This window comes from Hypanus sabinus, chromosome 12 (assembly GCF_030144855.1).
Source record: "Hypanus sabinus isolate sHypSab1 chromosome 12, sHypSab1.hap1, whole genome shotgun sequence".
Lineage (NCBI taxonomy): Eukaryota > Metazoa > Chordata > Chondrichthyes > Myliobatiformes > Dasyatidae > Hypanus > Hypanus sabinus.
Genome location: NC_082717.1, coordinates 86,505,532 through 86,533,394, shown reverse-complemented (window position 1 = coordinate 86,533,394; position 27,863 = coordinate 86,505,532). Strand labels below are relative to the sequence as shown.

Below are 27,863 nucleotides of genomic sequence, written 5' to 3'. Positions count from 1 at the left end.
GATTGTTTTTGATATTAAGGCATCTGACCAGATGTGGGCACAAAGGAGCCCTGGTAAATTTAAAGACACTGGGCATCAAACCAAAGTCCTTCAAGTAGGAAACCTAGCAGCCAGTCTCAATTCAATTCAAGTTTAACTATCATTCAACCATACATAAATACCCATGAATACAGCCAAACGAGACAGCATTCCTCCAGGGCCAAGGACAGTACCAAGAGTCATGCACAGCACAAGGCACCTACAGCACACAAGATAGCAAGCTCATGTAATATCACAGCAAAGTACACACCAAAAATATAGTCCAAGTCCCTGAGTCCATGAATGTTACAACAGTCTGCAGTCGAACACAATACAGATTGTCTTCTGCTGGGTGAACACTAGAGGGCAGCACTGACTCCAGCTTGGATGCTGCACCATGCCACTCCCAGCCCTCTGGTAGAGTGCAGCAACTCCAATACCTCGCTCCTGAGTGAATGGAAACAGGTGATACGGTGGCCTGAGGCCCAGGCCTGACCACAACCGAGGCCATGCAGCTCCCGCACCGTCCACCGATAAATCAGTGAATCGCACCTGCAACATTCCACATCAACGTCTAATGGAGCCTCGCGATCAGAAGTGACTAAGACAATCATCCACTGTTAGATTACGTACCAGCCCCGTGCACCAACTCCTCCGCCGACTGTCTGTCACAGGCAGCACCCATGATCCGCACTAAGCCCAGCTCCTTCAGCTTCTTCGCCAACAGGCAACCCACGGATTGGTTAGAACCACAGCGCTCCAAGTTCTCAATGTCTGGCAGGGTCTTGCGATCATAAAAAATATATTTACAAAAGACATTAACACCCCTGGTTAACCCCATGGAATCCGTTGTACACGAGTGTACTGCCATTTTACAAGAAAACAAACAAGTTCCCAAAACAGCACCAAGGAGATGATTGGACAATGGATTGAATTTTTCAGCTGGCAGCAAACTCTCTAACTTAACACTTTTCCAAATAAGTTTGAGCTTTCTACACACACAAGCGTTCAAAAGGTGCTAGAGTCAGAGAGCCAGAACACGGAACAAGCCCTTAATTGTACACTAGCTTCATTTTCAATTCTTCCCACATGCTTATTCTGTGAAAGTTCTGGGACACTTGTTATGGAGCCAGTAGCTCTGTAACCAATAGACAAAAGGACAGGTTGGGGGAAGTGCTGAGTATGAGTCAGAGGTTCATGACCCATGAAACCTCTCAAAGCCCAAAGTAAACACAATCTGACCAAACTCACTCCCAGCCCACAGCTCTCAAAGTTCTTCCTACTCCTATATTGATCCAGCTGTCTGTTGAACTCCATCATTCAATTCCTACTCCCAGCACTGAATTCCAGAGCCTGTCACTCAATGTGCAAGGATTTCCTGATGATACCTTTAATCCTACTGCCACCATTCTTTGTCCCTGTAGTTCCACAACCCTTGATTTCTGACCCTTCCACCAATTCAAACAGCCTGTCTCTACCTACTGCCTACAGCTTTCATAATTCTAAATATTCCTGTCAGATCTTCCTCCCAATCTCCTGTCCAACACAACTTATCCAATCCATTCTATATAACTAAACCCAATCATTGGAGGAGATTTACCAAAATGATCCTGGGATCATTTCCCTTAATTCCCTCAGCAAACTTGGATACATTCCAGGTGATTTATATGTACAGCCAGAAAGTGCCACAGCACAGAAACAAGCCATTCAGCTCATCCACTGTTATTCTGCCTAGTTCCATTGGCCCACAGCTGAAACCAAAATACTTCTGATATGCATGAACTTTGTCAAATTTCTCTTAAATATTGACTGAAATCCACATCCACCACTTTCATTGTCAGCTCATTCTACGCTTGCACTATTCACTGAACGAAGTAGTTCCCTTTTGGGTTCCTCTGAAATATTTCACCTTTCATCTTTAACCTATGACCTCTAGTGTCACCCCCCCCCCCATCTCTTCAGTGGAAAAGCCTGCTTGATTAAACCCAATCTATACACCTCATAATTTTGTATACTTCTTTCAAATTTCTCCTCATTCTCCTGTGCCTCAGGGAATAAAGTCATAGTTACTTAACCTTTCCCTGCAACTCAACCCCTCAAACCCTGGCAACATCCTTGTAAATTTTCTCTGTACTCTTTCAATCTTGTTGTCATCTTTCCTGTAGGCAGGTGACTGGTAGTTCAGGCAGTACTCCAAATTTAGCCTCGCCAACATCTTATACAGCTTCAACACAGCATTTCAACTCCTTGGTACATTACAAATGATCCAGATGATTAATGTGTGCAGTTGGGTTACATCTCATCTGCTCCAAGTGATTTATCCACTTTATGTACAATAGGGATATATCTCATTTGGTCCGGGTGATAAATACATAATCTGCAGTTGGGAGACATCCCATCTTGTCCAGGTGATTTATCCAGGACGTCTCACTGTTCCCATTTTCAGCCTGCCCTGAAACACACTTGAATGTAAGCCAACCAGAGTGAACCTTTCCAGTGAGCATATCACTGCTGACAACGGCTTGTGAAGCTTGGTGAGGAGCAGCTCAAGGTCATTTGGTTCTGAAGGTCTGCCCATCATTCTAGGAGATCACTGCTTACCCCGTTTGCCATTTTGCACCATGGATGTGTAGGGCTGTGCTCTCAACAGAATCAGACAGGAGATGGGGAACAGAAAATCATGCATGGGGGCACCAGCTGATCAAACGCAATCACTTCCTGACGAACTCCCCCACTCGCCAATGGTCTCACACCTTTCCTTCCCTCCCCTGCCATCACGGCACCCCCATGATCACAAAGCCCACACAAAACAAAAACTCTGAAGCAAATGAGTAAATAAAAACATGAAATATTGGATGGAAATGTGAATTAATTGTCTGCTGCCTTGTCTTCCTGGCAGTTGTCCATGTCCCATTGCCTGCCCTGACCTTTGCACGTAGTACAGTGCAACACCTTTGGTAGAAGGCTGCTTGCTTTCATCGAGTCCTAAGGCGCAGAAACAGGTCTTTCACCCCACAAGGTCCAAACGAAGCACTAAGCATTCACTTACACTACAGCCTAAGCCAGTGGAAGATCTGCCTGACATGGGACAGGCTACAAAGATCGTGGCCCAGCCTCAGATGCATCCCAGAGGCCTGGTCCAACATCAGGTGGGTCCCGAGGACCAGTGGGCGAGTCTTCAGCTTCAGCAGCTCACCACACAGCTCAGGGCTTCAGGAGAAACGTTGAAGGTACCTGCCATGTAGACTCTTACTAACACTCTCCCGTGCCTCTAACCTACACACCCCCTCCATGGCCTTTTTTAGACTGGCAGGAATTATCTTGTGGCACTGACAGCTGCCTTGTGCATTGTGGGAAGGCTGGGAGCCTTAATTGGAAAGCTGCTGAATGGCATGAAGAAGCAATTACACTCCAGCTTGCTGAAGCTCATTCTTAGAGCCAAAGAGAGATATATCCAGGAAACAGGCCCATTGGCCCCTCAATTTCTACTTGTACTAATTCTACATTAATCACATTTTTTTATCCTCACCTTAAGTTCTTCTGCTGATTCTACTCCCTCACCTATACACTAGAATCAATTTACAGTGGCCACTTAATCTGCTCTCCCGTATGTCACAAGGAGAGGATCCAGACACTATGCAGATACACCCGAGGTCGGGGGCAGGCAGTGGCTCTGCGAGATGTGCCACTCTGCCACTCCTGTCTGCTAGTTGTGCAAATGGAATTAGCCTGAAGGTTGCCCTGCTCCCTGTAGTTACTTCCATGGGCTGACTCATTATCCAAGGAGCCACCAATGGAACTGAATGAGGTGCAAGTGTTCTGACCTTGGACCTTACGATGCAATCAGAAGGTGGGCAGGAAGGATTACACAGAAGCTTTGCAGGGGATGAGCTTACTTTGATGAACCAGTAGGGAGTCGATGAACAGAGATGGCCTCCTTTTATGGAGTACTGATTGCTATAGAAACTGAAGGAATTTGATATGGTCACAGCCTTAAGTCCTGAAACAATGTCCTGGATCTGAGCTATCTTGTCTGCAACAACCATGACCGCTATCAGGGAATGACTCCAGATTCTCTTCCTTCTGATGTTTGAAACAACACTACAATGGAGCCTGGAGCCAGATAAACCCATCTGACCCCCTATTGATGAGAAGTTTTGTTCATGACTAAGAGGAATTGGCTATGAATCAATAGCTAGATTAAGTTTATTCTACTTATTGTAGGCAGGGTATTGTGTGTTCATTATAACCATATAACCATATAACAATAACAGCACAGAAACAGGCCATCTCGGCCCTCCTAGTCCGTGCCGAACTCTTAATCTCACCTAGTCCCACCTACCCGCACCCAGCCTATAACCCTCCACTCCTTTCCTGTCCATATACCTATCCAATTTTACCTTAAATAACACAACTGAACTGGCCTCTACTACTTCTACAGGAAGCTCATTCCACACAGCTATCACTCTCTGAGTAAAGAAATACCCCCTCGTGTTTCCCTTAAACCTCTGCCCCCTAACTCTCAAATCATGTCCTCTCGTTTGAATCTCCCCTACTCTCAAGGAAACAGCCTATTCACGTCACCTCTATCTATCCCTCTCAAAATTTTAAATACCTCGATCAAATCCCCCCTCAACCTTCTAAGCTCCAATGAATAGAGACCTAACTTGTTCAACCTTTCTCTGTAACTTAAGTGCTGAAACCCAGGTAACATCCTAGTAAATCGTCTCTGCACTCTCTCTAATTTATTGATATCTTTCCTATAATTCGGTGACCAGAACTGCACACAATATTCTAAATTTGGCCTTACCAATGCCTTGTACAATTTTAACATTACATCCCAACTTCTGTACTCAATGCTTTGATTTATAAAGGCCAGCATTCCAAAAGCTTTCTTCACCACCCTATCTACATGAGACTCCACCTTCAGGGAACTATGCACTGTTATTCCTAGATCTCTCTGTTCCTCTGCATTCCTCAATGCCCTACCATTTACCCTGTATGTTTTATTTGGATTATTCCTGCCAAAATGTAGAACCTCACACTTCTCAGCATTAAACTCCATCTGCCAACATTCAGCCCATTCTTCTAACCGGCATAAATCTCCCTGCAAGCTTTGAAAACCCACCTCATTATCCACAACACCTCCTACCTTAGTATCATCAGCATACTTACTAATCCAATTTACCACCCCATCATCCAGATCATTTATGTATATTACAAAGAACATTGGGCCCAAAACAGATCCCTGAGGCACCCCGCTAGTCACCGGCCTCCATCCCGATAAACAATTATCCACCACTACTCTCTGGCATCTTCCATCTAGCCACTGTTGAATCCATTTTATTACTCCAGCATTAATACCTAACGACTGAACCTTCTTAACTAACCTTCCATATGGAACTTTGCCAAAGGCTTTGCTGAAGTCCATATAGACTACATCCACTGCCTTACCCTCGTCAACATTCCTCATAACTTCTTCAAAAAATTCAATAAGGTTTGTCAAACATGACCTTCCACGCACAAATCCATGCTGGCTACTCTTAATCAGATCCTGTCTATCCAGATAATTATTAATACTATCTCTAAGAATACTTTCCATTAATTTACCCACCACTGATGTCAAACTGACAGGTCTATAATTGCTAGGCTTACTTCTAGAACCCTTTTTAAACAATGGAATCACATGAGCAATACGCCAATCCTCCGGCACAATCCCCGTTTCTAATGACATCTTAAAGATCTCCGTCAGAGCTCCTGCTACCTCTACACAAACTTCCCTCAAGGTCCTGGGGAATATCTTGTCAGGACCCGGAGATTTATCTACTTTTAAATTTCTTAAAAGCGCCAGTACTTCCACCTCTTTAATTGTCATAGGTTCCATAACTTCCTTACTTGTTTCCCACACCTTACACAATTCCATATCCTTCTCCTTAGTGAATACCGAAGAGAAGAAATCGTTCAAAATCTCTCCCATCTCCCTCGGCTCCACACATAGCTGACCACTCTGATTCTCTAAGGGGCCAATTTTATTCCTCACTATCCTCTTGCTTTTAATATAACTGTAGAAACCTTTCGGATTTACTTTCACCTTATTTGCCAAACCAACCTTGTATCTTCTTTTAGCTTTTCTAATCTCTTTCTTAAGATTCCTTTTACATTCTTTATATTCCTCGAGCAATTCCTTTACTCCATGCTGCCTATATCTATTGTAGACATCTCTCTTTTTCTGAATCAAATTTCTAATATCCCTTGAAAACCATGGTGCTTTCAAACCTTTAACCTTTCCTTTCAACCTAACAGGTTGAAATGAAAATGAATGAAATGAATTATGTGCTATGTCATATGACGAGGACGATCATGGTCTTTCCAAGTCTATGATTGCTTTTGGGAACTTTTTCTGCAGAAGTGGCTTGTCATTGTCTTCTTCTGGGAGGTACCTTTACAAAGCAGGTGATCCCAGCCATTATCAATACTCCTCGGAGACTGTCTGCCTGGCATCAGTGGTCACATAACCAGGGCTTGTGATATGCACCACCTGCTTCCATAGCTTCACGTGACCCGGATCAGGGGGCCAAACAGTTGCTACATCATGCACAAGGGTGTCCCGCAGGCTAGAGGGGGGAAGAAGTGCCTTACACCTCCATTAGTAGAGATGTATCTCCACCCTGCCACCCTTGACAGGGTATACCAGACAACTTTCCACATCTTCAGGTAGACACCAGCATTCTGTTTGTACTGGAGCAGCTTCACTCGGTAATTAGTAAGCTTGGGAATCTACCTTCAACACGGAACCCAGAACACCCAGTCCTTCGAGGATCTGTATCCAGTTTGGAGTGAAATTGGCTGAAGCAGTGTTGTGTGACACTACATTACATCATTACTGATGAAGATATTTGCCAAAACTCTACTTCTCAAGTTTAGCCATCCGTCGACTGCAGGTCTTTGATCTAATCCATTGGTGTGGGATGGGTGAGCACTCTTCTGTATGCTACAGCCACTGTTTAGCAGTCAGATTGTCAGTGCTGTGTCATAGTTTCATCAAACTGGTACCTTGTTCTCTGGCACATTATTTCTACTCCTGGAATGTTCTACTCTAGTTCTCATTAAACCAAGGACATCGCCTTGGTTTTAGGAGTGATGGCTCTGCCAGGCAGGTGAAGATACCCATTGCTGTGCGACACACTTCTGCTGATGATGAAGGTGGCAGAATCCTTCAGTTTTGAGCTGTTCCATCTAATCTGAAGTTAGTGGGTTTAACTGTACGAAGGTGGTGTCCTGTTTTGTTGAGAATTCTGCACTGGTCAGTCTACCAACACTGACATGGACAGATGCAATGCCAGACTGACAGCATGGTTAGGCAAATGGTGATTCATTCACAATGTTCTTCAAGCCTTGGTCAGCCTAATTATTGGGGATGATGGACAGCATTGTCTCCCAGCCCAAGGGCAATGTGTCCTTGCTACTTATACTGATTGGTCTAACCTTCGAAGAGGAGGATTCACATCAGCTGAGGAAGGATGATAAGACGGCTTCCTTGCCCACAGGTGGCCCGACTCCTTGGAACTGAATGGAATCTGGAGCTGACAACGTAACACTGGGCTGTCGCCCCTGGTGGTTTGATTTACAAGTGTTGTAATGGGGATGAGTGGGTGTGTCTATGTACATTTGTCTGAGTACTGTTAGATCAAGTCTGATTTGACTGTCTGAAAGCTCTCACAATTCAAGCACACTCCCAGATGTTAGTAAGGAGGGTTTTCTGGAGTTCTTTGGGATGTCGATGCCTTTGTCATCACAAGAGAGACTGCAGATGCTGGAAGATGGAGCAAAAATCAAGTAGAAAATAGTTCTGATGCACCCTCCCGTCCCTGTGGATGCTGAGTGCCTTCAGCAGTTGTTTCTGGACCTTTGGCATGCATGATCTACTGCCAGTTAATATGCCCACTTTCAAGCTGAAGCTTATTGTTATCTGACTGTACATAAACACAACCAAATGAAATGAAGTTCTTCCAGACCATGGTGTAGCCACAATACATACATCACACACAGCACATAAACTGAAATATTACCACAAATAAGTTATAACATAATTCAACGTGCAAGTGAAGTGCGCAGCACAGGTAAATATACAGTAGCCATAGACAGCTCACTGTCCTAGCGATGAGACCTCAGTGGCGGCTGCGTAGAATGCACTGCCAGTGACGCTGGTGGAGGAGGTTACAATAGAGTCTTTTAAGAGACTCTTAGAGAGAGGGAGAGAGAGAGAGAGGGAGAGGGAGAGAGAGCGAGAGAGAGAGAGAGAGAGGGAGAGAGGGAGAGAGAGGGAGAGAGAGAGGGAAAGAGAGAGGGGGGAGAGGTACATGGAGCTTAGAAAAATAGAGGGCTATGCGGTGGGGAAATTCTAGGCAGCTTCGAGAGTAGGTTACATGGTCAGCACAACATTGTGGGCCAAAGGGCCTGTAATGTCCATAGATTTTCTATGTCTCTATGGTGGCCCGAGGGAGGAAGTTGTTACCAAGTCTGACAGTCCTGGTCCTACACTTGCTTGGTGGTAGTGGGTTAAAGAGATTATGGGATGGGTGGTAGGATCTTCAACGATATATACAATGTTCCCGATAAATGGGAAGAGGGAGACCTCGCTGAACCTCTGGGTGGTTTTTACTGTCCTCTGTAGGATCTTACAGTCGAACATCTTGCAGCTTCCATACAGCCAGACAGGACACTCAATCCTGGTCTTGTAGAGTGTTGTTCGAACGAGGGCGGGGGAACCTTGCTCCTCAGAAAGTGTACATGCTCCTGTGTCTCGACTAATGAGGTGGTGTTCAATTGTCCACTTTCACTTTCACTGTTGTATTCAGCACCTGTCTGATAAAACAAGGTGGATTGCCCTTCGGAAATGGTTAACCATATTGGTGTCGGTTTTAGAATCACAGAACAGTTCATCTGGATTAGGGTGGCCATTTGATTTCTCTGAAGGACAAGGCACCATCTAGTTTGTTCATAGACATCCTTACTGACCCCAAATTTATTCCAGACCCATTTTAATTTCTCTAGCTGCCAGAATGGATTTGGAACTTAAAATCTATTGTTTTAATCCTGCCCTTGGCCACCATTCCTGCAAAGGTCCATTTATAGACAGTATGATGTCTATCATGAGGATGAGTTCAAGTCAATTCAAGTTCAAATTAATTGTCTTGGGCATACATATTCACAGTTTAAATGCCATGAAAAATAGCTTTTTGCAGTGGTACAGTACATTACAGACATAACAAATAGATTAACAAAATTAAATTGACATAAATCAACTTAGTGAGGACAGTTAGCCAAGCCTGTCCCTCATGAGTGAGTTCTTGTTGTTTCTGGACAGTCACCACCTTGTCCTGCATGCACAGTGTCTCCATATTTCTCTCTGAGTGGAAATGTCGTGTGAGAGCGTGAGGCCAACTAACAAACATAAACCATGTGTTGTTTTCAGTTTCTAGTCAGTAAGACATGGCCCGGGGACCTCTATGTGACAGTTGGTGGATTGTGGCCTTCAACAACACATGCAGGGACTTTGATCACACCCGTAGACGTCCTTCAGCCACTCTGCAGCAGTACATGCAGCTCCTCAGATCTCTGCTTCTGCCATTGACCAGTACGGCTGTCCGGCCCCACTGCCTGCTTGGAAACTTTCCGCAGTTCCAATCCCATTCACCTTCCTCTCCACTAACCCCACACAACCTCTGCAGTACCGACTGGAAATCCCTTCGCCAGGTCAGTGTCAGAATATCTTGTGCCTGCCCACTCAGCCTTTGACTCTTGTGCAGCAAATAACATGCAAGTTGCAAACCACCCCTCCTACCACCATTATTGTAAACTACAAAATGGCTATGAACACCCCTTGCTATCCACTAATACTGTCCACTCCTGATGAGGAATGCCCACAGCCAATGAATTGCAGTGATAAGCCAACAGAAGCCATGGGAGACAATTATTCCCAGACACCACACACTCCCAGTGCCAGTTTTTGGGGATTAGCCAATTTATGAATCCTTTGGAAAGTAATTTGCTTGGATTTAAAGTTGAACTATTCAATTACAGATAGTGTTCAGCAGTGCAGGTCCTAATTAGAAATCTCAGGTTGTTTTTCAGTTAAGGAGGTACTCCTGGTGTGTAAGAGTTGGTGAATCACACACTTTATTGGGCATTTTACTGCAGAAGCCAAACTGAAAGTAATGCCAACCAGTATATCATGACTTCAGTGCCTGTCTTGCTCTGGAGAAGCTGTGAAAACTCGCCAGTGAGTATGACAAACCTTCACAAGAGCTCAGTCTGCACAGGGCACTGTTCTGGTTAGCTTCGTTCTACTTTCATCCGCCGTACTATCGACTCTGAACTATCTTGCAGGGAGCTGCGGCTATTTAGGTCATTAATATGCCATCGAATTTCAGTTACACAAGTGTTTCCTCGCAAACCTGACCCATTTTGTACTCGAGGCTTAGTGCAAGTTTTAAGTAGGGCAATGATGGTACAGCTAAAATTGCAGGACATGATAATCCACAATAACTAACACAGCAGCAGGATCACTCCCCCGAGTTCCGCACGGGAGTTATGAGCTGGAAGTAAAACACTCCGGTGATCAAGGCTGTTCCACCGCTCAGTAAGTTTCCAACCTTCGCATTCCTGCCTAACCAGTAACGTTTCATCCTTTTTTATCAAAAAGATATCAACTTCTCCCTTCAGAGACTGCTTTCACCACCCTTTGAAGGAAGTGAGTTCCAAGAAGCAGGGCTCTCTACAAGTGAACGTTTCATTTTAAGGCGGACATAAATGGGCTGGAGGTGGGGCTACATAGTACTGTTTCACCTTGGTTAGATATTTCTCTCGCCTCCAAAGAGCTGATATATTTTAATCCCATGTGGGGGTTAATAGAAGAACGAGCTGTAACTATGCAGCAAGGGCTTTGGGAACGTCAATGTGTCTGTGACAAGAACAAGAGTCAATCCCCTCAAGCCACGATATATGAAGTTTCAAAAGTCAGGTGTGACGTGAATTTGAGGAGACACTAAAATCAGATGTATCGGTATAACAGAGTAGCAAAGCGAACTAGAGGCGTGAGAGAGGAGCTGGTCAAAGTTGAATGGTAAGGGACACTAACAGGGATGACAGCGGAGCAGCTGAGATTTTTTTTGGAAGATATAGGATCAATTCATCCCAAAGAAAAATCACTTTATAAAGGAGGGTGAAGAAACTGACTGATAAGGGGCGTCAAAGACTGTAAAAACAAAAGAGAGGACATACGATATAGCAAAAATTAGTGGGAGTCTAGAGGACTGGGAAGCATTTATAAACCAACAAAAGGCAACTAAAACGACAGGGTAAAAAAGACTTGCTAACCTTTTATATAAAAGAGGATACCAAAAGTTTCTAGATATATAAAGAGTAAAAGAGAGGCAAGAGTTCACATTGGACTGCTGGAAAATGACACTGGAAAGGTGGCAATGGGGAACAAAAAGAAATGGCAAACAAATTCTATAAGTAACTTGTATCACTTTTCACTGTGGAATACCAGAAAATACCAGATATTCAAGAGTGTCTGGGGGCAAAAGGGAGTGTAGTTGCCATTACTAAGGAGAAGGTGCTTAGGAAGCTGGAAGATCTGAAGGCAGGTAAGTCACCTGAACCAGATGGACTACAAAGGTCTTAGAAAAACAGGTAGCTGATAAGATTGTGGAGGTATTAGCGGTGATCTTTCAAGAATCATTAGATTCTGGAATGCTTTTGGAGGACAGGAAAATTACAAATGTCACTCCACTCTAAGGAGAGGGAGAGGTAAAAGACAGGAACTTAAAGGCCAGTCAGCCCAATTTCAGCAGCTAGCAGATGTTAAATGTCCATTATTAAGCACGATGCTTTGGGGTACTTGGAAGCACACAATAAAATAGGCTGAAGTCTGTATGGTTTCCTTACGGCAAAATCTTGCCTGTCCTATCAGTTACGTCAAAGGTTATGGAGAGAGGGCAGAAGTATGGGGTTTGAGAGAGAAAATAAATTAGCCATGATCGAATATGGGGAAAATAAGAAATAGAATGATTAATATAGGATTAGAGTAAATGAATGGTTGATGGTCAGCACAGATACAGACCTAGACAGTGACACTCCATACAGGCTGTATCCAGCACGCTATTCCTCATGTCCCAATGGCTATGAAGAAAAGTAGAAGGAAAGATTTAGACTGAGAGAGAAAATAGACACAGAAAGACAAAGGAGGACAAAAATATAACCTTTTACAAATATATACTTAACAATTTTCCAAAAGAAAATAATGTATAATGTAAAATCTCAAACCATAATTTATCTTCTGAAATGAGGTTCAGCAGTTTGAATTGACCTCTTGCTCGATGAAGACATTTTTTTGCCTCTGTAGAAATATAATTTTTTGCATTTACAAAAAAAAACTCTTCCCAAAATTCTTTTACTTCATTAAATGCTGATTAACATACACAGTTAGCCCCCTTACTGAGATGCCAATTAAGGCAAGGATGAATTGCAAATCTGTTCCAATTGCAGTTGTTCATCAACTCTTACTGATTGGTGGCTCAAGGATTCTCTTTTCATCATTGGATAAAGAACATCTATCTAGACATTAAAGAACACCATGGTCAATTATAATTTGAATTCTGAACCAAAAGCACAGCGAGCAGACCTTATCCATTTTAACACTTATGTTAATTATTTCAGACCTTAGAGGGAATAAAGATAGCATCAGCTCATCCCCTTTGCTTGCTGCCTGGATGAGTGTGAAATTCATGACCACAAGCCAATTGTGTTAAAGCTAGTTTAAAGGGGAATGACTTAATTGTATGGGGGGAAATTATCAAATGATGCTGGGAATGAGCATGAACACAAAGAACAAACCAGGAGCAGGACACGTAGCCTTTCAAGCTGCTCATGCTTTTCGTTAGGACCATGGCTGATCATCTAAATTCAATACCTTTTTCAGCTTTCTCCCCATATCTATTGGCCCCTCCAGCGCCAAGAACAATATCCAACTCCTTCTTGAATGTAGTTAGTGTTTTTCATTTACATGTTTCTTGAGGTAAAGAATCCCACAAGTTCACTACTCCCAGGGAGAACAACTTTCTCCCCATCACATACTAGTATCCCTTTAGTATTCTCAGATTATGAACCTGTGCTTTTGTAACACCATACATGCAACTAATCTACCCAGTCCTGGATGAGTTTTGTAGGTTTCAATGTTTCATTGTTAAATTCAACATAAACTAATTGGCCCAATCTCTCTTCATGCATCAGTCCTGCCATCCCAAGAGTCAGTATAGTGAACCTTTGCAGACAGTCAGAGCAGAACAGGAAAATGGATCAAGTTGGCTGGGATTCTTATTTTAAAAAATTATTTGTAGAATGAGCATAGAAGTGGAATGAGATGGGACTCCAAGAGACAGGTGGAAGTAGAAATGTTGGTTTGGTTTTGGTAGGATACAAAAAAGAAATTAAGAAAGGACTCCAAGAGGGAAAGAGTTCCCCTTGCAAGATGGCAGCAGTATGGAAGTGAAATGATGTGGGGAACGTACAGGAAATGCTTCAGATATGGTTGTACATTGAAGAGAATGGGCAGAAGACAGGAACAGACAAGATACAAAGTCAATGTACACAGGCTATGAACAGACAAGTAGGATTGGAATGGCTGGGACATCAAAGCATGGTCACTTAACTTCCTCTTGAGTCCACTGATTCCTTTTGCCACAGTGGCTACTTGCAATAGATTGTTCAGCAGTCTTTCCAGTCTTTGGGGAAAAAAGTTTGAAAGCTATGTTACAGGACCCCGAGCAGCATTTGTGACATATGCAAAACCAACAGTTGCCAGCAGTGGGCAGTATAGTTAAACACCACAGTCAGTCTATAGACAACATTGATTGGTGCTACTTTCCAACACAGTGTTCCAACTAATGTCGTGTGTTCACCTCATGCAGCTGAATAGCAGGAATGCTGACCCCCCTCCAACACTGACTGCTGATTAATTCCTATTGATTATTGCTCTAATTCAGCACAAGCATGTTGATTCCAAGATTCTTATGAGTTTGAAAAAGTGCGCAGTGAGGATTATGACAGAAGACGAGTTGATGAGGTTAATTCTTGCTTCCCCCCTCACTGAGACAGTGGGAATGGACAAGAGCGTGGGACAGTACAAACAGACAAAGGGCAAAGGGTGCACAGAGTTGGATAAGCTGCCAGTAGAGGGGGAAGAAGCTGGGAAAGACGTACCCTCAGCAGGAGGCTCTACATGTGCTGTGTCTTCAGAGAACATGACTCCTCTGTCAACCTCCGTCTGCAATTCACTGAAGACGTACTCACTGAGATACATCAACTATATCCACAGTATGGTAGAAGGACCATTTTCCTGAGGCGATTAACATCACAGTAGCAGTGCTTCAGGCTGATGCTGGAGAAATTACCAACAAGTTCCAAATGCCTATTCTGTTACACAATTCTGGACACAAGTAGTCTTTACTCCAATTTCTATATAAAGTCACTACTTTTCAATTCTGTCCTTCTGGAGACAAGCCTGAATTTACTCAGTTATATTTTTATTAACCTGTTTTGGCACTGTCTTGTCGTGTTACCTGTGTGGTCTCAGAGGATTAGAGGAAATAGAGTGAGAGAGTGAAGGGGAAGGGTTGGGGGGCGGGTGGAGGAGGGTTTCTTGGTGTGCATTTAATGGATGATCTAACCTAGACTCAACACCTCCTCATTAGTCAAAAAAGACAGAGCAGCATGTACACTTTGAGGAGAAAGAGGCAAGCTAGGCTCTCCACTCCCATTCTAACAGCTTTCTGTGGGAGCATCATTGAGAGTGTCCTGCCTGGCTGCATCACTGTGCAATATGGACACCGGACCCTACAGAGGACAGTAAGAACCACTGGGAGTATCACCAGGATCTCCCTCCCTCCCATTTGTGACATTTACCAGGAGCATTGGATACGAAGGATATGAAGCATTGCCCAGGATATCTACCACCCACCCCACAATCTCTTTGACCCACCACCATCAGGAAGGAGGTAGAGGAACATTAGCACTCGGCCTACCAGACTGGGTAACAGCTTCTTCCCTCGGGCTGAGAGATTAATGAATACCCTGCTGCCTCCAAGATCTCGTCCCGAGGACAGCAAGCTGTTTACTGCAGCATTTACTTGTGCTGTGTAATACATGCACAGTGAACTATATCTTACTAACTTATTTTATGTGATATTTTGGTGTATGTGTTGTGTGTGATATATGTATTGTGGGCACATTGTGGCCCGTTTGGTTGGATATACATGTACAGTCAGATGAGAATAAACTTGAATATGGTGAAGGATGGAGAGTGGGGGAGTGGGGGAAGGGCAAGGGTGATACAAGAAAAGGGTGGGGGAGTGAGGGAAGGGTGATACAAGAAAAGGGTGGGGGAGTGGGGGAAGGGCAAGGGTGATACAAGAAAAGGGTGGGGGAGTGAGGGAAGGGTGATACAAGAAAAGGGTGGGGGAGTGAGGGAAGGGTGATACAAGAAAAGGGTGGGGGAGTGGGGGAAGGGCAAGGGTGATACAAGAAAAGGGTGGGGGAGTGAGGGAAGGGTGATACAAGAAAAGGGTGGGGGAGTGAGGGAAGGGTGATACAAGAAAAGGGTGGGGGAGTGAGGCAAGGGTGATACAAGAAAAGGGTGGGGGAGTGAGGGAAGGGTGATACAAGAAAAGGGTGGGGGAGTGAGGGAAGGGTGATACAAGAAAAGGGTGGGGGAGTGAGGGAAGGGTGATACAAGAAAAGGGTGGGGGAGTGAGGGAAGGGTGATACAAGAAAAGGGTGGGGGAGTGAGGGAAGGGTGATACAAGAAAAGGGTGGGGGAGTGAGGGAAGGGTGATACAAGAAAAGGGTGGGGGAGTGAGGGAAGGGTGATACAAGAAAAGGGTGGGGGAGTGAGGGAAGGGTGATACAAGAAAAGGGTGGGGGAGTGAGGGAAGGGTGATACAAGAAAAGGGTGGGGGAGTGAGGGAAGGGTGATACAAGAAAAGGGTGGGGGAGTGGGGGAAGGGCAAGGGTGATACAAGAAAAGGGTGGGGGAGTGAGGGAAGGGTGATACAAGAAAAGGGTGGGGGAGTGGGGGAAGGGCAAGGGTGATACAAGAAAAGGGTGGGGGAGTGAGGGAAGGGTGATACAAGAAAAGGGTGGGGGAGTGAGGGAAGGGTGATACAAGAAAAGGGTGGGGGAGTGAGGGAAGGGTGATACAAGAAAAGGGTGGGGGAGTGAGGGAAGGGTGATACAAGAAAAGGGTGGGGGAGTGAGGGAAGGGTGATACAAGAAAAGGGTGGGGGAAGAAAGGTCAGTCCCCCTAATGCACTGATTCACCAGGCTGAAAGGTAGGTTTGGCTCAATCACACTTCCAGCTTTGGTAAGTTCACATCTCCCTCACCCCCCCCCCCCCCCACTCTGTCTTTCTCTCCCACAGCAGTCACTAGTTTCAGCCAATACATCACACAACAGTCCCTCTCCCCAAAATGTTTCTCTTCATCTAATTTTCTCCATCTTCTCCCGATCTCTGCTCTCAACTCTTTTCTGGTCTCTCTATCCTCTCTTCCACCCAAACTCTTTCTTTCACACTCTCCTCCCCATCTTTCCTGACTGAAAGTACCCCAATGCAAGAGCCGGCGAGAATTGTGAGCACCATTGACACCATCGATAAGGCATTGCTTCACAAAGGCAGTAAGAATCCACACCATCCAGATTGTACCCCCTTCTAGTTGCTCCCATCAAGCAAGAAGTAGCCACACCACCAGGTTCAGGGACAGTTATTTCCCCACAGCCACAAGGTACAATCAACTGGTACAATGTTAACCCCACCTCATCAGCAGAGCACTACTCCGGCACTGACTGTGTCTTTGTTCAAAAACAAGACAAAAGTTCAAGAAAAAACCTTTTCTCCCTCTTTGCAATTTTATATCATTATGTATAATCTGAACCTGTGTGCTACTGATGCAGCGGCAAGTTTTCTTTCCTTTTGTACATGTACGTCATGATACGTGCAGAAATAACCTGACTTCTCCTTCCCCCTCCCACCTCCATCTCCTTGCTGGCTGACCTACCGATTCCAGCATGTGCTGCTTTTATTTCCTCAAGTGTTGTTTGTCTTCATTGTACATTGATTCTCTTGGTGCTCCTCATTCTAATGAATCAATACCCTCCTAGCTGCACTAATTAATATGGAGGTTTGACCCATTCACTACAACAGGGACTTTCCTACTCCAGAACTGTTTCTCATTCCCTTGGAGTCTGAAATCCTCTCTGAAACATTTCTAGTGATAACTTATTTTACTATGGCGTGGCATTGGATATAAAATTGAGCTCAATACAATTAGCATCCTTCCTTTTTATTTCCTACTCCCCCAACTTCCCAAATTATTGGCTGCTGGACATCACCTTTCCTTCCTACGTTACTGGTTTCTTCCATGGATCACAGCTTCGGCCTTCCTCAAAGTATTGTCCACTCTCTCAATGATGCCATTTGCCCCAGCACCAAAGAGGCAACACTCACACAGGCATTTACAGAAACAATATTAGGCAAGGGAGCAGCCCACCTCCAAAACAGGCCATGGGTTTTATTTTCGTGTACTTCCAAATGGAAGGATTGGCAGCACTCTGGTTTAACACTATCCCTGGAATAATTCAGCATTCCTTGAACTATGCAAGAGATTGTCAACCTAGGTCGGAGTAAGGGCTTGAACCCAACTAACTCCAAGGCAAATGAGTTTCCAGCTAAGCCATCTCTGCCAGTTTAGGAGTGCAAAGGCAGAAATTTAAATGGTGAAGAGTTGGATGTAATGTCATAAAGAAACCAAAAAGAGTCTGGTGTTACCAAAGCAGAGGTCATAGCCATTGTGGAAAACACAGCAGATTGAGTTTAAGTAAAACAAGCTTAACGTGTGAAACAGTTCTGCTAATGCTTAATGTGTCGAATTTAGCTGTGAATCTTTGTGGTTGCTTTTTGGTGGCTTGTGAATATAAACACTAATGATCTTGTGTGAAGCAATCCCAATATGGTAGCTGGGGTTCGAGCATTGCATCAGACTCTATATTGATTATAGCGGATTAGGTGTGAATTTCATCCCTGTTTAAATATGGTATACTGGTTATAACATAAATAGATTTGCATATCCTGTGCTATTTCAAGTAAAGCATTGTGCTTTACCCAAGAGCGTTTGTGGTGACTGGTATCAATTGTCAGTCACAAAACTAAACAGTGAAGAGTTTGCTGACTGAGTGAGCCTACTTTGGTCACCCATTCAGAAACAACACAAAGACAATTTAAAGTCAAAGAACACTTGAAAGAAGAATAGTTCTGATTTAGGAGATTGGACGTTGGGCAAATACGGGTTAGTCTACGACGGGCTGGGAGTGTTCAGGTATTTGCCCTGAACTGCTAACTGAGGTTTCTTTTCCCACAGATGCTGCTTCGCCCGATGAATGTTTCCAACATTTTCTGATTTCATTATATTAAAAAAACATCTTCCGGACTCTACCCTGTTGCTTATGGTGGGAGTCTAATCTGTAATTTGCTTTGAATATCAAAACAATACTTTAAATGTACAATGCATTCCAGTTAATTGGGACACATCAGGACCAGTACATTTTGGCCCAATTAGCTGAAGTTTCATGGAAATAGTTAAAAAAACACTGTTTAGTTGAGTAACAGATTATGTATTTAAATTAAGTACAGAACTAATTAGAAGACCACCAATACTACCAGTGGTTGCCTGGCATATCCAATGACAGGAAGCCCGTGGGGGGGAGTTTTTAAAGTGGAAAAGCCATCACAATGGGCAGAACCTTCGAAGTCTGAGTCCAATGGGATGAGTATTTGTCACAACTGGGGTCTTCCCTGGTTCCAGTGGATGACCGTGACTTCTTTCATGCCTTGTTATGCCCTTTGCTCTCCATATCGCATTGCCGAACCGCCTTCCTGGCCTTTGGATCTCACTGTAGATCTCACCCAGCCAGACCACTGCAGCTGACTTTGCATGCTACAACGGCACGTCCCTATCTCACTGGGGTATGAGGGCCACCAGCAACTCTCACCTGGTTTAGCCCACCTGTCGAAGTGGTGTACCAGGTTGTGACCACTGTTACATGCAAACAGCTACTTGGAGCCACAGGGGAGAGCTGAGTGTCCAGTGTGGACCAAAGGTAACATTCAAGACGATTGTCGATACCTTCAAGTTCATTGTAGTTCCCAAGTTGTTGAAGTTGTGAAATTGTTTCATTTTCACTCCTGGCTGTTTCTGACATTTCCAAGTCGGAATGCTCGGCACCACAGTGAACAAAACTGTTCTGAATTGTCTTACTGCTTATTTGTCACCAACTATCCGTGACAAAGAACACTGCTTTTTGAATACAAACACCCGCAACTGATGCTATTTAAAAACTGTTTACTCGAAGCATTGTGTAGTGTCTAACGGCTACACATGCGCACTGATTGACATTATTTAGAACCTATTCGGTTACAGTCTCCTGTCCCAATTAAGCAGCATAGAGTCCAAATAAACAGAATCCCAGTTATTTTCTCAATTAGTTTATGTTCTTTAAGAGTTGCCTGATTGACCGATGACCCAATTAACCGGAATTCACCATATCTCACCAATTGTTTAATGCATTGAGATAACACATTCCATAACTCCAAATTTTATACTAATTCACTCTATCTTTCCCCATCTTTTCATAAGGCTTTTCTCTCTTAAAAATGTCTAGGGGTACAGTGTTAATCAACATCCAGAAGGCGCAGCTAGACGCCAAGCCGAAATCCTCCGCTGTTCGCAAGTAGATCAGCACAGCAATAATAAGGTCTTTCTCTACACAGTAGAACTTGCACACAGCTCAGGTGGCACCCATGGAAACTAATAGTCACTACTTAGTGAGTCGTGTAGCCAAGCAGCATGAAAACAGGCCCTTCAGCCTATCAAATTTGTGCTGACCATCATCCACCCATTTACACCTATCCCACTTTGTTTTCCCCACTTTCCATTGACTCTCCCCAGATTCTACCCCCTCCTCATTCTATACACTAGGGGCAATTTACAGCAACCTATTAACGTGCCAATCCACGTCATTTGGACTTGGAATGAATCTGGAGCATCCGGAGGAATTCCTTGTAGTCACAGGGAGAACATGCAATGAACACATGCTGCACCAGAAGTCGAGATTGAACCTGGACTACACCAATGTGCTGGCCCAACTTGATGTGATTGGATCAGTTTAGGGGCTGGGAGATAGATGGCCATTAGGTCATAGAGCAACACAGATCCCTTGGGCCAGCTTGTCCTTGCTGACCACATGGCCTGGCAACCTCTTCCCATAGCTCAGGCCCTCTTTTCCTGCCAATATCCACATTTCCCCTTGGGGATGAATAAAGTATCTATCTATCTATCTAATCTGTTCTGCACTCTTTCCAGTTTTAACCACATTTTCTTTCTGTAACAGAACTGTATCAAAACTGTACACAGTACTCCAAGTGCAGTCTAACTAATGACTTATACGACTATAAGATAATGCCCCAACTGCTTTACTCAGTGTTCTGACTGATGAAAGACAATGTGCTGTCTACTTGTGTCACCACTTTCAAACTATGCACTTGTGCACCTGAATCCCTCTATTTCATTACGCTTCCTAGGGCCCTACTAGAGTACAAGTCCTACTCTGATTTGACTTAGAAAAAAATGTAGCACCTCACGCTTACCTATATTGAAAACCACTATCTTTGTGGAAGAATCTGCTGAAGCTGCCTTCACCACTCTTCCAGACAATACATTCCAGACCATAACTAACTGCTGGAGTCATAGATTAATAGAGAAACAGGCCCTTTAGCCCAACTGATCCATGCCAACCAAGATGCTTATCTAAGTTAGTTCCATCTACCTGTGTTTGTACCTCCCTCCTCAGCACCAGTTGCCTCTTCCTCCCTTTAAGATATGCCTTCTGGATTATTCCCAGAAACTCCTGCCATTGGCTGCTCTACTGTCATCTCTGCTAGAGTCCTCTTCCAGTCGACTCTGGCCAGCTCTCATCTCATGCCTCAGTAGTTGCTTCTACTCTGATTTCAGCTGCTACCTCTCAAACTGCAGGGTGAATTCTATCATTTAAAATCATCGCCTCTTAAAGATTCCTTTACCATAAGCTCCCTAATAAAATCTGACTCATTGCACAATACCCAAACCAGAGTTGCCTTTTCCCTAATGGGCTTAACCACAAGATTCTCTAAAAATCTATTTCCTAGGCATTCTATAAACACTTCTTTGGATCTAGTGCCAACCCAAGTTTCCCAGTCTCCCTGAATACTGAAGTCCCTTATGACCATTGCAACACTGCCTTTCTTACATTCTCTTTCTGTCTCTTGTAATTTGTACCCCAGATCCCAGCTAATCTTCTGGGGCCTAAATATAACTCCCATCAGGATCTTTTTACCTTTGTGGTTTCTTAATCTTATCTACAAGGATTCTACAGCTTCTGTTCTTATGTCAGTTCTTGCTAAGGATTCCATTTCACTTTATTTTTTACCAACAGAGCTACCCCAGCCCCTCTGTCCACATGCCAATCTTTTCAAGAGGATGTACATCCTTGAATATTTAGTCCCAGCTGTGATCTTTCAGCAATGGCTCTGTAAGGTGCACAGTGTCAGTACCTGCCAGTTTCTAATGGTGCTACACACATATCCATCTCATTTTGTATACTGCATGCATCCAAATATAACACCTTCAGTCCCATATTCACCATCCTTCTCAAATTTGTTTTCCTGTTGTCTGAATTAAATTCTTACCCCTTTCTAAACATTATCTTGTTTATATTCTGGAGACTTCAGTAATCTCTCCACCATTCCCCTTCCCTTTTACTTTATCTATACTTTTCCAGGTTCTCCCCAACTATGTAGTATAAAGCCCTAGCAATGTGATTCGCCAGGATCCTGGTCCCAGTATGGTTCAGCTAGTCCTATCAGAACAGTTCCCTTTCTCCTTGGTACTGATGCCAATATCCAACAAATTCAAACTCACTTCTCCCACACCTACCTTTGAGCCACAGAGCTAACTCTCTAATCTTACTGACTCTGTGCCAAATTGCACATGGCACAGAAGGCAATTCAGAAATTACTACCTTCTGGTAATAAAACTGCTTTGTAAATTTAGTCCCTAATTGTCCATATTCCCACAGTAGAACCTCTTTTTACCTCCATCACAGTACCTACCTGGACCATGACAACTGGCTCCTCTCCCATTCCAAACTCCTCTGCAGGTCAGATGAAATGTCCCAAACCTAGGTACTCTCACTCCTTGCAATTGAGAACTATGACTATACCCCCAATTACAACCACATTTCTCTTCTCTCCCTCCTTATGGAATGGCTCCCTGAACCACAGTTAGGTTGCTCATCCTTCCCACAGCCCCCACTCTCATTCACACAGGGAGCAGAAACCTCAGACATGTTGGGCAAGATCAAGGGCTCAGGCTCCTCCAGTACCATCTCTCAGATCCCCCTAACTGGATTACTCGCAGTCACACCCTTTGATCCCCGACCACAGACTGAATATGAAGTAGTTAACCTAAGGATGCTATGAACAAGAGAAAATCTGCAGATGCTGGAAACCCAAGCAACATACACAAAATGCTGGAGGAATACAGCAGGCCAGGCAGCATCTAGGAAGATGGTACAGTCATCTTCCAAAGGGATTCACCCCAAAATGTCAACTGTTCTTTTCATGGATGCTGCTGGGCCTGCTGAGTTCCTCCAGCATTTTGTGTGTGTTGCTAAGGATGTTACTGCTTCCTGACACACATTGTGTAGTATCTCTCCCCCTCCCAGCTGTGTCAGTGTTTGAAGTTCAGGTTCAGCTTTGAGCCTGAGTTTCAGAAGCTAGCAGTACTCGCTGTAGATGTCATCACCTAGTTCCTACATCATGCAGCTACAACACATCACCTGACTACTGTATTAATTGCAAAATGGCTTCTTTTCAGTTAATTACTATGTTATCAATAACTCAACTTCAAGACTAATGAACAATTAGTCCATCTGAGTAATTTAAAGAGTCTGACCTGATCCTCTTGAGCCAAAGCCTTAAAGTCCTAGTTTTAGACTCTCCCACACCAGAATTACTGTTCCACTGAAGCTCATCTTCCTGCTGTAGGCAGCAGCCGTCCAATTAGCCAATAAACCAATCAATGAGATGTGCTGTTGAAACTCCTTCTGCTCTCATTCTCTATAAACCAGTTACATTCTTGTCCCCCTCTGTCTCACCTCCTCATTTCTCTGAAGAAAACTGCCTCAGCGTCCCCCGTTTGTAATCTGTAACCACAATTCTTCATCTCTGTGACCATTCCAGTCAATTTGTCCTACATCCTCTTGAGGGCTTCCTTAAGGTGTGGTGTGAGCAGGACTGGAACATTGGGATACCAATGAAGCTTTTGAGAAGTTTCAAGGGGGATTTTGAGGTCTTTGTCAAATCTTATGGAGCCCAGGATCTAATATCAACATCCATATGACAGTTAAGCAGTGTGTTCAAATGGATTGAAATTAATCCTTGCAGGCATCTCTTGCGAAACACACAACACGCCAGAGGAACTCAGCAGGTCTGGCAGCATCTATGGGGGGAAGTAAACAGTTAATGTTTCGAGCCGAGACCCTTCATCAGGACAGGAAAGGAAGGGGACAGAAGCGGGAATAAGAAGGTGAGGGGGGAAAGGAGAAGAGTGCAATCTCACAGGTGATAGGCGAGATCAGGTGAGAGGGAAATTCACTGGAATTTGCACAAAGGATGTAAGAGTCTGACTGTGAGATACAAATCAACATCTGGATAAAGGTGCTGCAGACGGTCATTGATTTAAGCTGGTTGATGCACATATGATAATAGTTCTGGCATTGGGCTTGCAGATCAGAGACATGAAGACCAATTCCTCCATTGGCATGTGGGAAGAGGGAATGGGAATCCAGTCCTTCATACCCCCCCCCCCCCACCACCGTGCTGTATGTTGTCTGTTTATCTGCCTTTTCCCACGAGCCTTGAGAGCCTGACCAAACAAACACGCTTCTGTCTTGAATGGTTCAATTGCATCGGTATCCTGACTTCCAGCAGAGGGTTTCACATTTCAGACTCAGAGAGCTGAATAAACAGTTAACACCTGGGCAGAAATTTAACCCTTGGGCTTTGAGATCCCCACCTTCCTTAAACTCTACCAACAGAGCTACCAAGGCCAAACTGTACCAAATGAGCCATAGTCTGGGCTGCTCTCTCCTTCCTTTGGCTGATGGCCACGCCGTTGTTGTCTGCACTGCTAACTGAAAACTCACCTCCTGGTTTGAATTGCTATTGGATGTATCTGGGCCTGGCTTACTCTTTACAGCCAGCTCCCCACCCCTCACCCCAGTTTTGTTCTCACAAGTTATTCCTCGCTCTCTCTCTCTCTCCTTTTCAGTGACGGATGGGCGGACCGCGAGGAGGTGATTGATGCCTACGAGCCGGAGGCAGTGGGAGGAATCACCATCAAACTGCGGTCTGCCGAGGTCACCTGGTTCGATGACTACTACCTGAATCTGAAGCTGGAAACCAACACCCGCAACCCATGGTTCCCCGAGTTCTGGCAGCACCGCTTCCAGTGCCGCTTGGAGGGGCACCCGCAGGAGAACAAAGCCTTCAAGAATCTCTGCACAGGTATGCCACTCACCGCCTCCTGCCTCACCCCACCACACGCTGCATATTCCATTGCCCAGGACTCAACCTGCTCGAGGAAACACTGCAGCAATAACTGGTTACAGCACCACCACCAACTCAATGTGGGTCAAAATACCGCAGAAAGTGAAGCTCCGTCATCAAACAATAAAACAAAAGCAAACTACACTCACCACTTTGATGTCCCGACACCATCTTCCACCATTCAGTTGCGAACTTTGATCTGAAAAAAGAAGACCAAGGAGCTTAAACACTGCCATCACGAATTTCTACATGCATTGGATTTTGGCTCCCCTCCACCCCCAAAAACAGTTCTTGAGATTCCTTTGGTTGGAGTCCTAAAAGTTACTTGCATGACCACAAATGTAGAACCTTCAATCACCAGCAGAGTAAGGTGGGAAGCAGAACCGCTCTTTTCCACCTTGCCTTTAGAAGGTGCACCCTATATCAAGAGGTACTGATGGGTAAGCACAGTGGGATCTTATCGCCAAGGTAAGGGCTTTGCTGTCCAATCTTCCACTTGAGAACCCCAATTAACTGTGCATCCCATTTACCCCGAGTAGCCTCTCACTCCATTGTTTACCAATGGTCAGCTTGGAAGCAGCGGCCCAAAGTAGTGTGACTCCGTGACAAAATGCAGGCTAAAAATAGGCATTGCCATCATGAGTTCTTTAGTAAACTCCTTGTGTCACTTCATTAGATGAATGGGTGTTGCCTCGGTCGTGTTATTTACTGAATCCAACACCCAATACATTGTGGAAGGTCTATTGAATTTTCTCAGACTAGAAGAGGTCAAATTTGCCAATCAAAACTCATCCCATTGGCCACATTTTGCCCATAGCCCTCTCCATGTGTTTCTGCCTGTTTATTCCCTTCCCACTATGACTGATGACTTTACCTTCAGCCCTCCACGCTCTAAGGATGGGAATTCTAATGAATTGCCCAATGCACACATTTAATTTTTTTCTTTACAGTCCCTAAAGCACAAGCCTATTTGCCATGCTGTTATTCACTTGACTTCACACCAGCTTCTGAGGCTTCTGGTCAAATTTAATGTCATGAGGCTCTGGTAAAGGATGACTCACCATGGTTAAGCTGCTGTGTAAATATGAAATAAAATAGAAAATGCTGCAAACACTCAGAATTTGGAGAACAAGGTATGTTTTGGGTCTATGGCCAATCACACACAGCTAGAGATAGCTCACTAATTATAAAATATTAAATAGAAGTTAATATAGACAGACAGTTGCGACGAGATCTGCTGTTTGTAGATTGCTTGTTTTAGTATTTTGAACTCAGAATAACAGTTTCTGCGGTATTTTAATTCTATACAAATGTGAGCTGAGGTTGTTGTTATAACCCCTTTTCATTTGTCCTTCAATTTCAAAAGAAGTATCATAGAATTTTATTTCCTACAGCTTGAACCTTGCTCAGATCCCTGAAAATGTTTGGATTACGGAGGTACTGGAGTTACTCAACACAGAAACGGTCCCTTTGGTCAATGAGACAAATATCCATTTTAACTAATCACATCTTATTCTCCCAAAATTCCCATAAACTCCCACTCACCTAGGTGCAATTTACAACAGCCAATTCACCTAACAACCCACACACCTTTGGGATGTGGGAGGAAACCAGGGCGTCTAGGAGAAACCCGTGCATTCCCAGGGAGGACATGCAGACTCTACACAGACAGCATGGAAGTCAAAGTTCAGAGTGAATTAATTATCAAAGTACATATATGTCACCGTATACTACCCTGAGATTTGTTTCTTGTGGGCATATTTAATAATTGTGTAATTGAATAATAACCATATTAGAATCACACCAACCTGGGTGTTCAAGCAGCGCGCAAAAGACAGCAAACACAAAATACAAAAAGAAAGAAAAAAAATAATAATACATAATTAAGCAATGAATATCAAGAGCATGAGATGCAAAGGGCTTGAAAGTGAGTCCATAGGTTGTGGGAACATTTTGATTATGAGGTGAATCCTCTCTGGTTCAAGAGCTTGATGGTTGAGGGGTAATAATTGTTCCTGAACCTGTTGGTGTGAGTCCTGAGGCTCCTTCCTGATGGCAGCAGTGAGAAGAGAGCATGTCCTGTATGGTGGGGGTCCCTGATGATGGATGCTTCTTTCCTGCAACAGCGTCTTGTGTAGATGTGCATATTGATGGGGAAGGCTTTACCTGTGATGGACTGGGTCATATCCACTACTTCTTGTAGGAGTTTCAATTCAAGGGTATTGGTGCTTCCATACCAGGCTGTGATGCAGCCAGTACACATCTATAGAAGTCAGCACTGAATGTGATCACTGCTACTGTTATGCTGCAGCTCAACTAACCTGTGCAGTCCAGATTAATGGGTTAATAATATTTGGTTGAAACACACAGGCACTGGGTGTTGAAACCGTAAACAATTGACCCTTGGATATATTTGCGTTTAGGATTTGGGATCTGAATTTACAGGATCAATAACTGTGTGGCAGGTCCTTCACAACACCATATCATCTTGGGAGTTAGTGTGATAATTCCGTGTGCCCTGTTGAACTACTTTAGTGCCCTTGTCTCTGTCACTGCCTAGCTTCTGAGGAGGTGGTAAGGCAGGGGTCCACAGGCTTCTTGGTTAATGGTGGGATCCATAGCATAAAATAGGTTGGGAACCCCTGCGTTAAAGGGGCTTGCTGTAGAAAATTGCTCCTCGTCCTTTATCTTTTGGAAATGGAAAGAGCCTGAGTTCCTTTTCTAGTGAAAGGTCAACATGTGTTCAGTCTTTGGGGAAGGCATGTGCTCAGTGACCACTTTTCAGCCCTAGAGTACTGATGGTCTCATATGGAACAGTCTTTAGTTCACAAGGGTCCCATTGACAGCTTGCATGAACCGTACCACCACGAGGGACAGATCACTCAGACATAACGCACACCACTTCCTGATGTAGTTCCTCTCCCTTGTAGATCAAGGAAAAGTGTAAGTGAGGCAGAAGCAGCTGAAGAGTAGCATGTCTTATTTCCCAGCGTGAGGGGGCACTGTCCACCCTTCAGAGAGGCAGCCTTGAGACCATGGGCTGAAGTGATAGGAAGCAAGAGTGCCCCCGCACTCCAATCTTCCTGCT

General features: G+C 44.2%; 1 protein-coding gene across 1 annotated transcript in view; it reads left to right on the top strand.

The window, feature by feature from the left end:
* Positions 1-27,863, top strand: part of LOC132402400 (metabotropic glutamate receptor 1-like) — a 246,385-nt gene that overhangs the window by 167,883 nt on the left and 50,639 nt on the right. The window contains exon 3 of the mRNA XM_059985257.1: positions 24,498-24,733. Coding sequence (XP_059841240.1) covers positions 24,498-24,733 — 236 coding nt within the window. The remainder of the gene's footprint in view (positions 1-24,497; positions 24,734-27,863) is intronic.